This window comes from Ruditapes philippinarum, unplaced genomic scaffold (assembly GCF_026571515.1).
Source record: "Ruditapes philippinarum isolate M1 unplaced genomic scaffold, ASM2657151v2 ctg1367_1_1_1_1, whole genome shotgun sequence".
Taxonomy (NCBI): Eukaryota; Metazoa; Mollusca; class Bivalvia; order Venerida; family Veneridae; genus Ruditapes; species Ruditapes philippinarum.
In genome coordinates this window covers 135,793-149,850 of record NW_026852459.1, presented here as the reverse complement: position 1 = coordinate 149,850, position 14,058 = coordinate 135,793, and the positions used below count along the sequence as shown (strand labels likewise).

The following is a 14,058-nucleotide window of genomic DNA, read 5'->3' as shown; positions in this document are numbered from 1 at the left end:
CACTATCACTTTAGTTAAACGTTAATTTTAATCCCTTTAAGCCGGGTGACATGTTGTACATCAGAAAAGCTAGTTTTATTAGAAAATTTGACAACAGTGTGATTTTGTTAAAACAAAAAAAAGATACACAAAATCAAGTCTAAAATTTCCCCAATTCTGAATAGGCGAATGCATATCTACTAGACGCCGCGTGCAGCATGGCGTCTTATAAACTCTTCTTATTTGGTTAAAACTTACTTTATTCAACATTGTTCGCAATTTAACTTACTAGGTAATGAAACAACATTACCATACGTTTAAGATTTCTACTGGAAGCTATCATCTTCAATTATCAGTGTCTATCAGTTATGGATATTTATTAATTAATAATAAGATAATTGCACATTTTAAATGTGACCTCAATTGGAAAATTTGCTGATCTGTAAGGCCCCTACAAGCTTGACCGGCAGGCGGCATAATGTCAATTTAGGTATAAAGGCATAGATCTCTGTTGTTGTACTATATCTGGAAAGTCTTGTATCACTGTATTAAATCTTATCACCAGGATCTCTACAGCTATTTTCTTAAGAAGAAAAAAAACGAATATTAAAAAAGAAAGGAACAAAAAAAGAAAGAAAAATAAAGTTTTTTTTTCTCACAATACCTTTTCTTTTTCAAGTATGAAAAGACGAATATAGAAATTATATGTGTATTGTCAATATTGTTCTGTGATGATAATTTGGTCTTATCGGTACTTGGGAAAGTCCAATAAAGGGTCAGAAAAACCTTTTATTCCATTGTCATCGCTTTTTTTTTAAATCTGGTAGTTTTTTATGTAAACTTTCCGAATTACTTGCTCATTCGTAGGCCTACATATTACCCTTTTATTTGTGATCTTCTTCGTTGCTATACTTAATTTCCTAATTATAATGGAGAGTTGCAAACATAAAGCCCAGGCTTATAAATTTATACTCGAGTTTTAAAATGTCACTGAGTTCTTGTGATAACTCAAAATATGTTCTGGTGTTCTTATGATAACTTTTGTTACTGCCAGTATGTTTCTTGCGCTTAATTACGGGATTTTACTCAAAACTACCAGATTTTTTTTAAATGCGATGAAAAATGGAATAAAAGGTTTTTTTTTCTGAAAAATAATACAATATGAAGGGCAAGCTTAATTACCAAAGTTTAATTAAGCACCTAAAACTCCCCATTTAAAGGTAAAAATTAGCATTTTTCACGTGAGTTCTCCAAGTAGATAGAAAAGTTTTCCACAGAAATCTGTAACGTTTTCCAGGAACTCCGTGATAGTTACCAGTTATCATAAGAACTCTTTCCTTCTGTAACAGTTCCTCCCCCGTGGTTTTACTTTGTGTTTCTTTTAGTACGCATCAGTCTGCTTTGCCTCCTTTTTCGCATTATTATTAATTTTTATGTAAACATAGGCTTAAGTCATCGTCCTTGGACAGTACTCTAGCAAAAAATGCCCCCAGGTAAATATGTGAAAACAACGTGTGAAATATATCTCCTATATTTAACGCATATAAAACGTTTTTGAAACGTTCCTGTTTTGCAAAATTAAAATAATTCTGTTATATATAAAAATGAGAAGTAGAAAAAACTTTATTACATGCTTTTCGGCGGTTTATAGAAATATATCAATGATATAAAACTGGTAATTTCACTGTTTGAAACAGTGAAATTACCACTTTGATAATTTCACTGTTTAGGAAATAGATATCAATTCTGAGTGCATTGTTGTAGAATAATGCACGGTTTGAGTTCAAATGCGTAGTAATATAATCACGAAGGCCGATAGGCCTGAGTGATTAATTACAAAGCATTTGAACGAAAAACGTGCATTATTATACAATAATGCACGAAGAATTGATATCAATTTCCATTCTAATACGTCAAGAAAAAATATAATTTTTATTATAACGTTGGACTTTATGTTTGGTGGTTGAATTTGTTTTCGCCTCAGAGTTTCCAATAGAAACGTTCTTTAGAGGCCGTTCCAGTGGGTTGAAAAAAACTGTTAAATCTACCGTTTGTAGAAACATTTTGAAAATAACGAATTTTGAAAACGTTGATACAACTTTGTTTGTTTATTTATTTCAGTTTATAATTTTCCAAGCGAAATACAAATTATTAAAAGTGAAATAAATGTAAAACTAAACTCGTTTGCGACATTAAATAGCGAACTTGATTTGATTGTTTTGCACGTGCTGTTTGGCGCTACATTGTGACGTCACGTAAACAACGATTTAAACGTCTGTACAGCGTTAACGACTGAATTAAAGATATTGGTGTTCGGATAAATTTTCTTAGTTAGACCATTTTCTTTCATTCTAGATAGTTTTCACAACAAAATTCGAATTTTTTTTTTTAATTTATCAGATTTTTTAAACAAAATGGCGCCTTCAATGTGAAAATACACAGGGAGATAATAAGAACGGCGAGTGCATTGTTGTAGAATAATGCACGCTTCCGGCCTTCTTTGTCTATATAAGAAAAAATTCGATAAGTGTTTAGAATTTGAATTTAAGCCCCATTTACGTTGGGTTTCAGTGAAATACCAAGCGTGCAACAATAACTGGGTACCAATTTAATAATGTGACGTCGTAAATTTTGACCGTTCACGCCTTCTATTATTGGTTTTGGGCGCGCTTTCAATTCAGTATTAGGTTAAATTTATGCTTTTTTAAAAACGGTTTTCATTTATGGCATGTAATAAAAAAGAAGAATTTGTTTAGTTTAGTGGTAAGAATTGAAAATATATTTAACCTTTTTCGAAACACGGCAAAAGTTCATTTTTGCACTTCGTGGCTTGCGCCACCCTCGTGAAAATTATTCCTTTTGGGGCTCACTGCGGTGAAATTATTCCGATCTATAACACGAAACTAAACAAATAATCCTCTATTTAAACTCAAATTTTTCCAAGAAGTTATATATGATCTTTTTAAAATTTCATAGCGGACTTAAAAGGACGTAAACTGATAACCCGCTTAATATGAGCTTACAGACCTTTCTAATGATATAAAATATTAATCTGTTTCATGAAAAATAAGTTTGTTTTTATGATATAAAATTACTTAATTTTTCATTTTATCAGCCACCATATTTTTTTGGCCAACCATTCACAAGTTAAACGGAAGAGCATTAGTGCCAGGTGTATGTTTTTTACTAACTCGAAATTTCGAGTTATTTATCTCGAAATTTCGACTTACTAACTCGAAATTTCGAGTAAGTAACTCGAAATTTCGAGTAAGTAATTTCGAGTTACTAAAATGAAAGTCGTGCAATGTAAGTCGAAATTTTGAGTAAGTAAGTCGAAATTTTGAGTGAGTAACTCGAAATTTCGAGATAAGTAACCCGAAATTTCGAGTTAGTAGGTCGAAATTTCAAGTGAGTACCTCGAAATTTCGAGATAAGTAAGTCGAAATTTCGAGTTAGTAAGTCGAAATTTCAAGGTAAGTAACTCGTAATTTCGACTTATTTATCTCGAAATTGAAATTTCGAGTTAGTAACTCGAAATTTCGAGATAAATAAGTCGAAATTTCGAGTTAGTAACTAGAAAATTCGAGTTAATAAAAATATACACCTGGCACTTATGCTCTTCCGTAAGTTACCTGTATGTCTTATCAGCAATTTTTTACTATTAATAGATTTCATAACAATAATATGCAACTTCTGGACTCCTGTTTATAACAAAATTAGTATAGTGTTATTGTTGCCCTAGAAGGAATTTTGGTATGCTTAACATGTAAAAAAATATAAATGCTATAGTATTTTTCAAAGCATGATGATTATTTTAACATCAATTAATACCAATCACATTGCAGCATTTTTCAAATTTCTGCTAGGTCTAACTTGGTTAATGTGTACTAACTAAACAAAATTTACTTAATCAGTCATCTAACCAATCTAACTATAAGCAGTTTAGAAAAGTGCTTTGTTTTTGGTTGAAAAATAATGTTGATCATTAAATAGGCTAATGTTTAATAATACATATTGTCGAGTGCCTGCGGCACTCTTGACCAATTTATTTTTGTTAATATGTATTATTAAACACTAACCTATACATGTCGACTAAAACAACCGGAAGTGCTGCCGGTGTGATAGAGGGAATAACCCGTAAAATTGCTAATTTATTGTGCGCCATCCGCCACGAAACTCAATTGACCACCGGTTATGTAATAATTTCCCCAGCCTCTGGAATGATGAAACAAGTATACACGGTAGGGAATCACGTGACTTTTACGGTTACGCGTACAGACAATATGGCGGCCTAAAAACCTCGCTTCACATGTGTTTTTCAGGTAAAATTCTTTAATTATATCCCTTTTACTTTACATACGAGACCTGTTGCAGCCTACGCGGAATAAAAGAAATTGTTGCCGCCTATACCTTAATTTTTCCACCCCTGTGCTCATAGCTTTTACACAACACTCAAAATGTTCAACAGGAATTTTCAATGTTGACAAATTATTTTCGGGTAACATTCACGTAATCTTTGTATTTTTTATGAATTTGATTAAACTACGTAGAGTTAGCAAAGAGAAAAAAAATGTTCCCAAAAAAATAGAAGTTCTTTATTGGAAAATGTAAATATTAGGCATGTTAAATGTTGACTGGTCATTTTCTATTCCAACACACAAGAGAAAAATGATTTGGGTAAACGCCACGCAAACTTTTATTGTTGATAACTCCCACGCAATATTTAATGTGCAAGCAATATAATATGCAGGTTTTAGCCTAGATATTGATTTAACAAATCATGATTGATGCATTTTAGCCTCAGACTTTCAAAATAATTTTGAATAATATTCAAAATACCGCCAATAGGTCCTGGATAGAATTAAACCAGCAGGCACATAAACGTTGAACAACGTTGAATTGTGGTCAGATTTTAACGTTGAAATAACGTTGGATTTATGTTCGGAGTATAACTGTTTAACAAAAAAGACAGTTTAAATGCAAGCTTTAATTTTAACGATTTAAGAAGTCCTTTTAGCTAGAATTAAAGCTACAATCTGTTCCACTCTACTACTAGTGACTTCTTCTAGATCTCTCCTGGTATGTCTTAAGTGTTTCATATGGGTGTTTGAAATACTTCGTTGGCTGTTTCTTACTGCTACTGCAAATAAAATAAGAAGTTACTTATTAAAAGTGACTTGGTTCAATCTTAAATATATATATAATTAAATCAACTTAGTGATATGTTTTATCTTAAAATGATTATCTCTAAGATTTACATAATAAAAACAGCATAGAAATTAAGATACAGCTGAAGTTTCATATTGACAGCAAATTATGTACATAAAACAGCAAAAACCTTTTTAAAAGGAGCTATTTAGAAAGTCTCACCTATGATAGGTAAGAAAAACTGCTCCCCTTCAGTTACTTGCAGCATATTCCTAAGAAATATTCATTCTAGGCTCGAGCTAAGACCATTGTATGCATGCATCCTGAAAAACAACAAATATGTAAATTTTATATTAATAATGTTACACAAGTATTCTAAAAATAATATACATGTATTATTAAGACAAGTAGTTGCAATTTTAATACTTTGTTAAGAAGTAATATATATAATATTAAATATTAGAATTTCAATTCAACAAACCTGACAGTCCTTTTCATGTGAAATGTATGGTATACAAACTACAGCTGCAATACTCTCAATTTCAGCCAGGACCAGGATCTAGAATATAAAAATAGATTTATTATCGCCTATAAAATTCACGACAATTTAAGCTTAAAACTTAACATTAAAGAACAGTTTAATCAATATTTGTGTCGATAATGCAATGAATATAATGATTTTTTCAAACTAATTCACGCTTATTTTTACTAATCACTAAAGATATAAATACAGCTAGATTGACGAATCGTCTTGGGACGTTCTTGATATGGGCCGAACAACACACTTCATCTGCTTATAGGTTACAATAATACGATAAATAAATTTCAAAATTAAGGCATGACCTGTAAAATCAAAATTGCCAAGGACATCAATAACTTCGCGTAAGGCCTACCAAACCCAAATCATTCAATTAGGTCGCGTTTAATACAAAAGTATCAAAATATTAGAAGGAGGTTTTGTATTTCTTTTTTTAGTATAATTACAGTTGACATTTTCATATTTTGCATGATATGAAGAGTTTCCAGCTCGGATATTGATTGTTGATAAATGTGGGGTAAACATTTCATTCACAGAATGACCACATCGGCACAGGACCTTATAACTTTTGTGGTAAAACATTTTAATGGTCTCAGCAAAAATCGGAAACGTTACGGGTTTTACTGTTAGTATTAAAATAACATTCAAACATAAGTCCTCTAAATTCTTTACCTAGTTTGTAAAAAAAAGACCCATTCTAATATGCTTTAGGGTTGTTTTTTTTAGCCTCACCAGCTAGAGCCGAAGGCTCAGGGTGAGCTATTAGTATCAAAGGGGGATGCTCGCGGCGTCGATCGTCCGTCATCATGCGTCAACAATCGTCTTCTAAAAAATAGAAAATACTTTTAAACATCTTTTCTTTGTACAGAACTAATCGATGGATGATCACCAAACTTTGTCAGTAGCATTCTTGGGAAGTCTTTTATCAAAGTTTGCTCATATTAATTTGATTGCCCTTTTAGGAACATCTCTAGGGCTAAGTAGAAATAGAAAAAACCTTTCAACATCTTTCTTTTCTACAGAAATAATTGATGGATGATCACCAAACTTTGGGTCGGTAGACATTCTTCGGTTAGTCTTTTATTCAAGTTTGCTCATGTGAATTTTGATTAGCCTTTTTTAGGGGGCCCACTAAAAATTAAAAATAGAATATGTTTTTAAACAGCTTCTCCTGTAGAACTAATGAATGGATGATCACCAAACTTTGTCTGTAGCATTTTTGGGTAATCTTTTATCAAGTTTGCTCACATTAATTTGAATTGGCACCTTTTAGGGGCCTCGATAGCTAAAAATATCTTCTACTTCAGAACCAAAATTGATGGATGATCACCAAACTTTGTCTGTAGCATTCTTGGGTACTCTTTTATATTAATCTGATTAGCCCCTTTTAGGGGCCACTAAAGATAAAATAGAAAATACGTTAAATGTCTATTTGTAGAGAACTAATTGATTGATGATCACCAAACTTTGTCCTGTAGCATTCTTTGGTAGTCTTTTATCAAAAAAAAAAAAAAACAAAAAAAATGTTTGCTCATATTAATTTGATTGGTCCCGTTTAAGCTAAAGCTTAAGTGCCCCATGTCATGGCATTTCTTAAAATCATTGTTTAAACATATTCTATGCTCAAATTTAATATTAGAATATATTGACAATCCAACACTGAAAAGCAGTTGTTTTCTGATGAGCGACTCAGGGCCATCATGTCCCTCTTGTTGTTTGTTTTTGTTTTTTTTTTTTTTTGCTTTAGAATTAAAAAAAACATAATTATGTTTAAATACAGACACTGATTTTAAAAAATAATTGGTTACATAAGAGACTAAGTGATAAAATGATTTGAATGTCTTTAAAATCTTAATATTAACAGTAAAAATGCCATACCTGTGACAGTTCGATTTGCAACAACGTTTACAAAGGTCCTGTGCCGAGTAGCCAGTTTTAAATGGTCATTAAGACCTGTTCTGTGAACGAAATGTTTTTCTAACATTATCCACAAACAATATCCGAGCTGCAACCGTCCATATCTGCAAACTATGAAAAATGACAACTGTAATTGTGCTTAAACTGAAATCGACCTCCTTCTTATATTTGAGACTTTTATTTCAATTTCTGCAATTAATTCATCTATATCTCTATATCGAAACTTCATTTAATATATTTACGTGAGTATGTATTCTGCTACCAATAGGCGCTTAATTCTATCCAGGACCTTTTGGCGGTATTTTAAATATTATTCAAAATTCTATGAACTTTTAAGGCTAAATACATCGATCATGATTTTGTTAAATCAATATCTAGGCTATAGCCTGCATATATATTGCTTGCACATAAAATATTGCGTGGGAGTTATCAACAATAAAAGTTTGCGTGGCCGTTACCCAAAAAATTTTTCCCTCGTGCATTGGAATTGAAAATGACTAGTCAACATTTAACATGCCTAATATTTACATTTTCAAATAAAGAAATTCTATGAACATTTTCTCTTTGCTAACTCGGCGTGGTTTAAAATCAAATTAAAAAAAAAATACAAAGATTGCGTGAAAGTTACCTGAAAAATAATTGTTAACATTGAAAATTCCTGTTGAATTTTTGAGTGTTTGTAAAAGCTATGAATAGCACAGGGGTGGAAAATAAGGTATAGGCGGCAACAATTCTTTATTCCGCGTAGGCTGTAACAGGTCTCGTATGCAAGTAAAAGGGATATAATAAAGAATTACCTGAAAAACACATGTGAAGCGAGGTTTTTAGGCCGCCATATTGTCTGTACGCGTAACCGTAAAAGTCACGTGATTCCCTACCGTGAGTATATGTCGCTCCGCTATATCTCAGGCAGCACACGGACTAGTTCAAGTATCATACAGGGGTGACAACAGGTAGTTTAACATGTATGCTGCGTTATCATGCGATAGATTTATCGTATGAAGTATTATTTAAACTTTCATAATTTCCATTTGTTTAATGCGTTTGTCAACGCCGTATTTTTTTAAAAAAGATATTAAACAAAAAGGTTCCATTAATCATAGAAAGATTGTTCACCCCTTGTCATTGATCGTTGACCTCTATTTTTGATGATTTATCGTCTGCTGAGTTAATCGCTGACAGATTCGCTTCGTTTCATCGGAAATTTACACAGCCTATCATTTTGGAAATATATATATAATTAACTTAAAGAAAAGGATACAAAAATAATATGTGGAATTCGAAGATAAAATTTGTATTATTTGATGATGAGGATTATGCGCCAGGGGTTGATGAAACAAGTGTTGAAGAGAGTGTACAACCCGTAAAAACGTACGAGTCTAGTTCCGTTTTAGCACCACAAGAACTTGAATCTTTCGTGCATAGCGCGGTAACTGCTGACGTAAGTGGTGATGGTAGAGATTACGCAATACCCAGGGCTTTACGAGGAAGAGAATCTACGCTCACCCGTGATACTTCAACATCGTATGTTTCACAATCGACACGTGAAATGTCTAGTTCGGCAGAATTTCCTTTTCAATCCCAGACCCGGTCACAGCAAACCAAGACTGAAGTTAGCAAGCTATCAGACTATCAGGCGCTAGGAGCGAGACCCAAAACTACATTAACAGTTCCATTGACCCCGCTCTCACATGAAGCATGGAGTAAGTAATAAATTAACTTTATTTTCCAGATATAAAGTGATAAAATGTAAAATTAAAGGTAGTTTCAACACGATACAATTAAAAACATTGCAGGAAAAAATTGACAGAACGCGGACATGGGCGGTCAATAGCATGCTGTCAAGCCCCGCTGAAGTACATATTCAAACCGACCGTTCTTTACGAAATAGATATCGCTCTTAAAGTATCTCAATTTTTAGTGTATCCAAAATATTTCGACGTACCAAAGCTAGATTCTGAGATATTTTTGTTGTGGGTTCTACGTCAAAACCAGATACAGACCTTTCTGTGGTGAAATGTGGATTAAGGTGTAAATGTGAAAATGCAGCGAATTAAAATTAAGAACTTGTTCAAAGTAGAGGGGGATCTTTCCCATACACAAAATAGCAAAATATCTCAACGTACAGTACAATTAGTTAATAATTACGTTTAACATTTTATCAAGTTGCATTTTACCTTATACGTATGTTCGTTCTTTATTAATATTTTTATGTAAATAGTATTCGATGATGTCAGCGGTCCTTCAAAAATTATAGTGATTAAACTGCATACAAATTGTTGTTTTTGTACTTTGTGGTGATTATTGCGAAGATAAAAAGGTACACGTATAATTATACAAAAACTTGTGATATTTGGTTATATGGCATTATTAAAGCTGCAATAATTATGGCAGCCTTTTAAAGATAAACATTCAAAGGCCATTGTAAAGAGTTCTATGATAAATACAAATTTACTTGGGGGAGTTCGTGAATTATGTACGATAAGGCATTAATATTGGCAACTATGCCAACATCATTTTACAGCATATTAAAGTGATTAGGAATGAATCCATAAATAAGTAACTACCAAACATCCAAGGTTTTAAATAACTCTGCCATTACAGGAAGTACATGCATCAACTTTTAATTAAAGTTCACTTTTCGTGCAATATTTAGTTAATCTGAAACAAACAACAACGCTACTGATGTCAGAATACACAGAGTTTTATAGTTTTTAGAAACTACATGTACTTGGACATTTATTTATTTCACTTTATCATATGCGAGGTAAATGTTCAGTTGCAACTGACCAATTTTGGAAAACAAAATTTATTATTTACACTTCATGGAACATATGTTAGGTTGTCTTTATATATATACACTTAAAATAAGTTGAAAGTCCAACAGAAAATGATCTACATGACCACCACCCTTCAAACAAAACAATAGACTCAACTAAAATGCAAACGTCTAATTCCAGATATGTCAGGGTTTCAGGCTCGTTGCAAGCCCATGATTTGCAGATACCCCTAAATAGCAGATTTCGTACAGAAAATGTAAAAAAATATAACAAACATCAATAGCAACTACATGTATTGACTTACTATTTCATTTAGCATAACAGTTCGCATTTTTTTTTAATTTAAAATAAAAACAAATATGCCAATAACTATAATGCCATAGATCAATTTTTAGCTCTCTTAAGCACAAAGTGTGTCCGTCATCCGTTGATAGTCGTCAGTCTTTATCAACAAGTTCTTTAAACAACATTTCCTCCTAAACAACTCGATGGATTTTAACCTAAGGTGGTCGAGAAAAAAATGTCAGTCCAATGTGACCTTATAAGTGGCTTTTACATTTTCTAACAATGAATCTCATGTGAGCGATACAGGACCATCATGGCTCTCTTGTTGATTTAGTTGTCTGTCACTTACACTAAAGTTATAAAGTGTTCGAAATGTTTGCCCAAATGATAAGTTGTAAACAACTGTGTCAACATTTAGTTAGTTGAATATGTTTAAACTTTTCAGAAACAGAGCACACTGCAGTACGGAATGTTAGCACACTGACACAACTTTGCCATGGAATGGCTGACTTGTATACGGTCAGTGCAAGAGCAGACGATACATCTAGTTCCAGCTTTTCGCCCTACAGTTTTCATATAAAAACAACAGCAAAAGCGACTGCTACATCATCAACATTTGAAACTTCTAAGCTGTGTTTGACGTCTCGTCAGAATGAGTCATGTTTTGTAGATACCTCGGTTAGAACCTCCGGCAGTTTAAGTAGATTGTCCGTTCTATTTCGGGACACCAGCCAGCATGTGTACACAAACCAGCAACCAAACCTTGCTTCTCAGCCAAGGTATTTTATGGTTGCGGGCGAGTCGGACCTTCAAAAGCTTCAGTACGAGGCTTTAGGAGCAAGACCAAGAACTGCAGTAGTTCCAATAACAAGGCATCAACTATCACAAGGAGATTTAAGTAAGACATTTAAATTCTTACTTTGTATCAGCAAAACTTTAATTATAGATATTTTATCCCTAAAGTCACTGGGCAAATGTGAATGAAACTTGGCAAATAAAAATGTTGTACAGTCAAGTTGTATCATGTTTACCACTTTCACATTGCAAATTTAATAAATGAAACTTGATAAATTGACCTATTTGGTCAATACCTCCGGGATGATCCGGAGATCAGTTTGTGTTATACAGACTTAATGCATAAATAACAAAGCTTATATACTTGTTTAACAATCAGCATTTTAGTATTTCAAGTCTTATAAATATGAAGTAAGTAAGTCTTATATGAAATAACTTTTGTTAAGTTAATAAGTGTTCTTTAATATATTATCTATAACACTTCTTGTCTTATTTCCATATTTCACAGATCCAAACTGCAACTTCTGCAAAAGAAACGGCGAGCCTCCGGGGTATTACAGCTCACACAACTTGGAGGAAGGAGGACGGATTATGTGTCCAGTACTTCGACGATACGTTTGTCCACTATGTGGTGCAACAGAAGAAAGGGCTCACACCATATCATATTGTCCTTTGTGGAGGGGGAACTCACCTACAAGTGTGATAAGAACAAGGCGTCAGGCGTGTGGATGTTTAAAGGGACGATGTAGACACGTGAAAGAAAACAGTGACTAAGAAATGAAGAAATGAAAGAAGAACGAGTGTGTATATACTTTAAAAAAAAAAGAAATATAAGCATAAATTTTGATATTAATGGCTCATATACTCTAACTTTTTAAGATTCATTTGTACATTTTAAGTAGTTAAACTTTTGTGTTTAAGTTATTTTAGTATTTTAATTCCACATTTGGATAAGATTGGCGCAAGTGTATAGCTAGAATGTAAAGTATATTAGTATATAAAATATAATTATGATGCTATTGTTTTGTAGGTGTTGGTTTATATGTGTAGATATTATAATCACTTGTTGTAATACAGTGCAGGATTTAGTTTTAGATATAAACGCTTCTGTAAGTCGCAATGGTATCGAGAAAATTGAACTGATGTACTGTGAACTTGATGAAAATTTTGGAAAACAGCAATACTTCCGCATACAGATTTAAGTGATCTATAACTCTTGTCAAAAGATTTGCTAACAAATTTGCAAATTTTAACGAAATTATGAATAAAATGTTGTCTTTACTTAAAAACTTTATTTCAAATTCAGTAATGAAAAATTAAACCCTGTAATCATTTTTCTTTCAAAGGTGTTCTAACAGTTTTATATGAGATATGACATATCCACATATATCCATAACAATTTTATAACATATAAGAAATTATTATATTTATACAAAAAGTTGTATTCACATTTAAAGATAATGCATATCTATTTAGCTCACCTGAGCACTTTGTGCTGAGAGGTTAGCTTTTGTGGTGGCAGTATGTCCGTCGTCCGTCCTTTGTCGTGATCCACAAAGTCTTTAATAAAACATCATCTCCTTATTCATTTGATAAATTTTGACCAAACTTTACTTTGATGTTCCTCTACCAACGCTATATAAACGGCTCCAGTCTAAGTGGGTCTAACGGTATAAGTGGGTCTAACGTTATTAGTGGGTCTAACGATATAAGTGGGTCAAAGGAGCTGAAAATAGACTTTAAAAATGAGATCTTGAAAATCTGCTACTCAGAAACTACAATACACAGAGCTTAGATATGTAGAATCACAGTATTGTCCTCAACCAAAGATTAAGAATATACAAAAGCAATCATATATATCAAATGTGGCCTTCTGAATTATAACAGCAACAGCAACAACAGAACATGCATATAGAGATACTTTCGCCGGACACTCAACAATTTGTTTAAACATATATATTTATTTTGCATCATTCATTCATACATATTACCATCAAGATGTATTTTGTATTTTTCTTTAATTTACATGAACTATTAAATTAGGTCATATATTTGTAACTTTTGTTCTTGATAATTCATCATTTGAGCAATAAGACGATAAAAGTTTTGTCTTAATCTTGATTATAATTTTAATTTTAATGTAAGATTACTTTATATTTTTATAATATAATGTGAATACAATTTTGTAACTTTTTATGCAAAGTGTAAAGAGCTTTTTTAGCTCACCTGTCACAGATTGACAAGATTAGCCTTTGTGGTTACAATTCGTCTGGCGCCCGTCTGTCGTCCCTAAACTTTTACTTTAAACGACATCTCCCCAATTTCATTCAAACATCACAGACAGGAATGTTTCTTTGGTGGTCACCTTTAAAAATTGTTCAAAGAATTTAATTCCGTGCAGAACTCTGGTTACCATGGCAATCGAAAGAAAATAAATTAACAAATATTCTTTTAAAAAAAAACCCAAAGAGCTAGAGCTTAGATAAAAAGCATGAAAAATACTTCTATTGAATGTCTATCAAGTTTGTTTATAATTTTTACCCTTGGGTAAAAATTAGCCCCGCTTGGGAGTCATTGATTTTCCTTATATGCATGTAGTAAAAACTTTAAAAAAAA

General features: G+C 32.4%; 1 protein-coding gene across 1 annotated transcript; it reads left to right on the top strand.

Annotated features, from left to right (window-relative positions):
• The first annotated feature begins 10,445 nt into the window (after window positions 1–10,445).
• LOC132713105 (uncharacterized) lies at window positions 10,446–12,216 on the top strand. Its single transcript, XM_060695578.1, has 2 exons — window positions 10,446–11,545; window positions 11,951–12,216. Exons 1-2 carry the CDS (start codon window positions 11,149–11,151, stop codon window positions 12,214–12,216), a joined length of 663 nt encoding a protein of 220 aa, XP_060551561.1. The 5' UTR covers window positions 10,446–11,148.
• The last annotated feature ends 1,842 nt before the right edge of the window (window positions 12,217–14,058 follow it).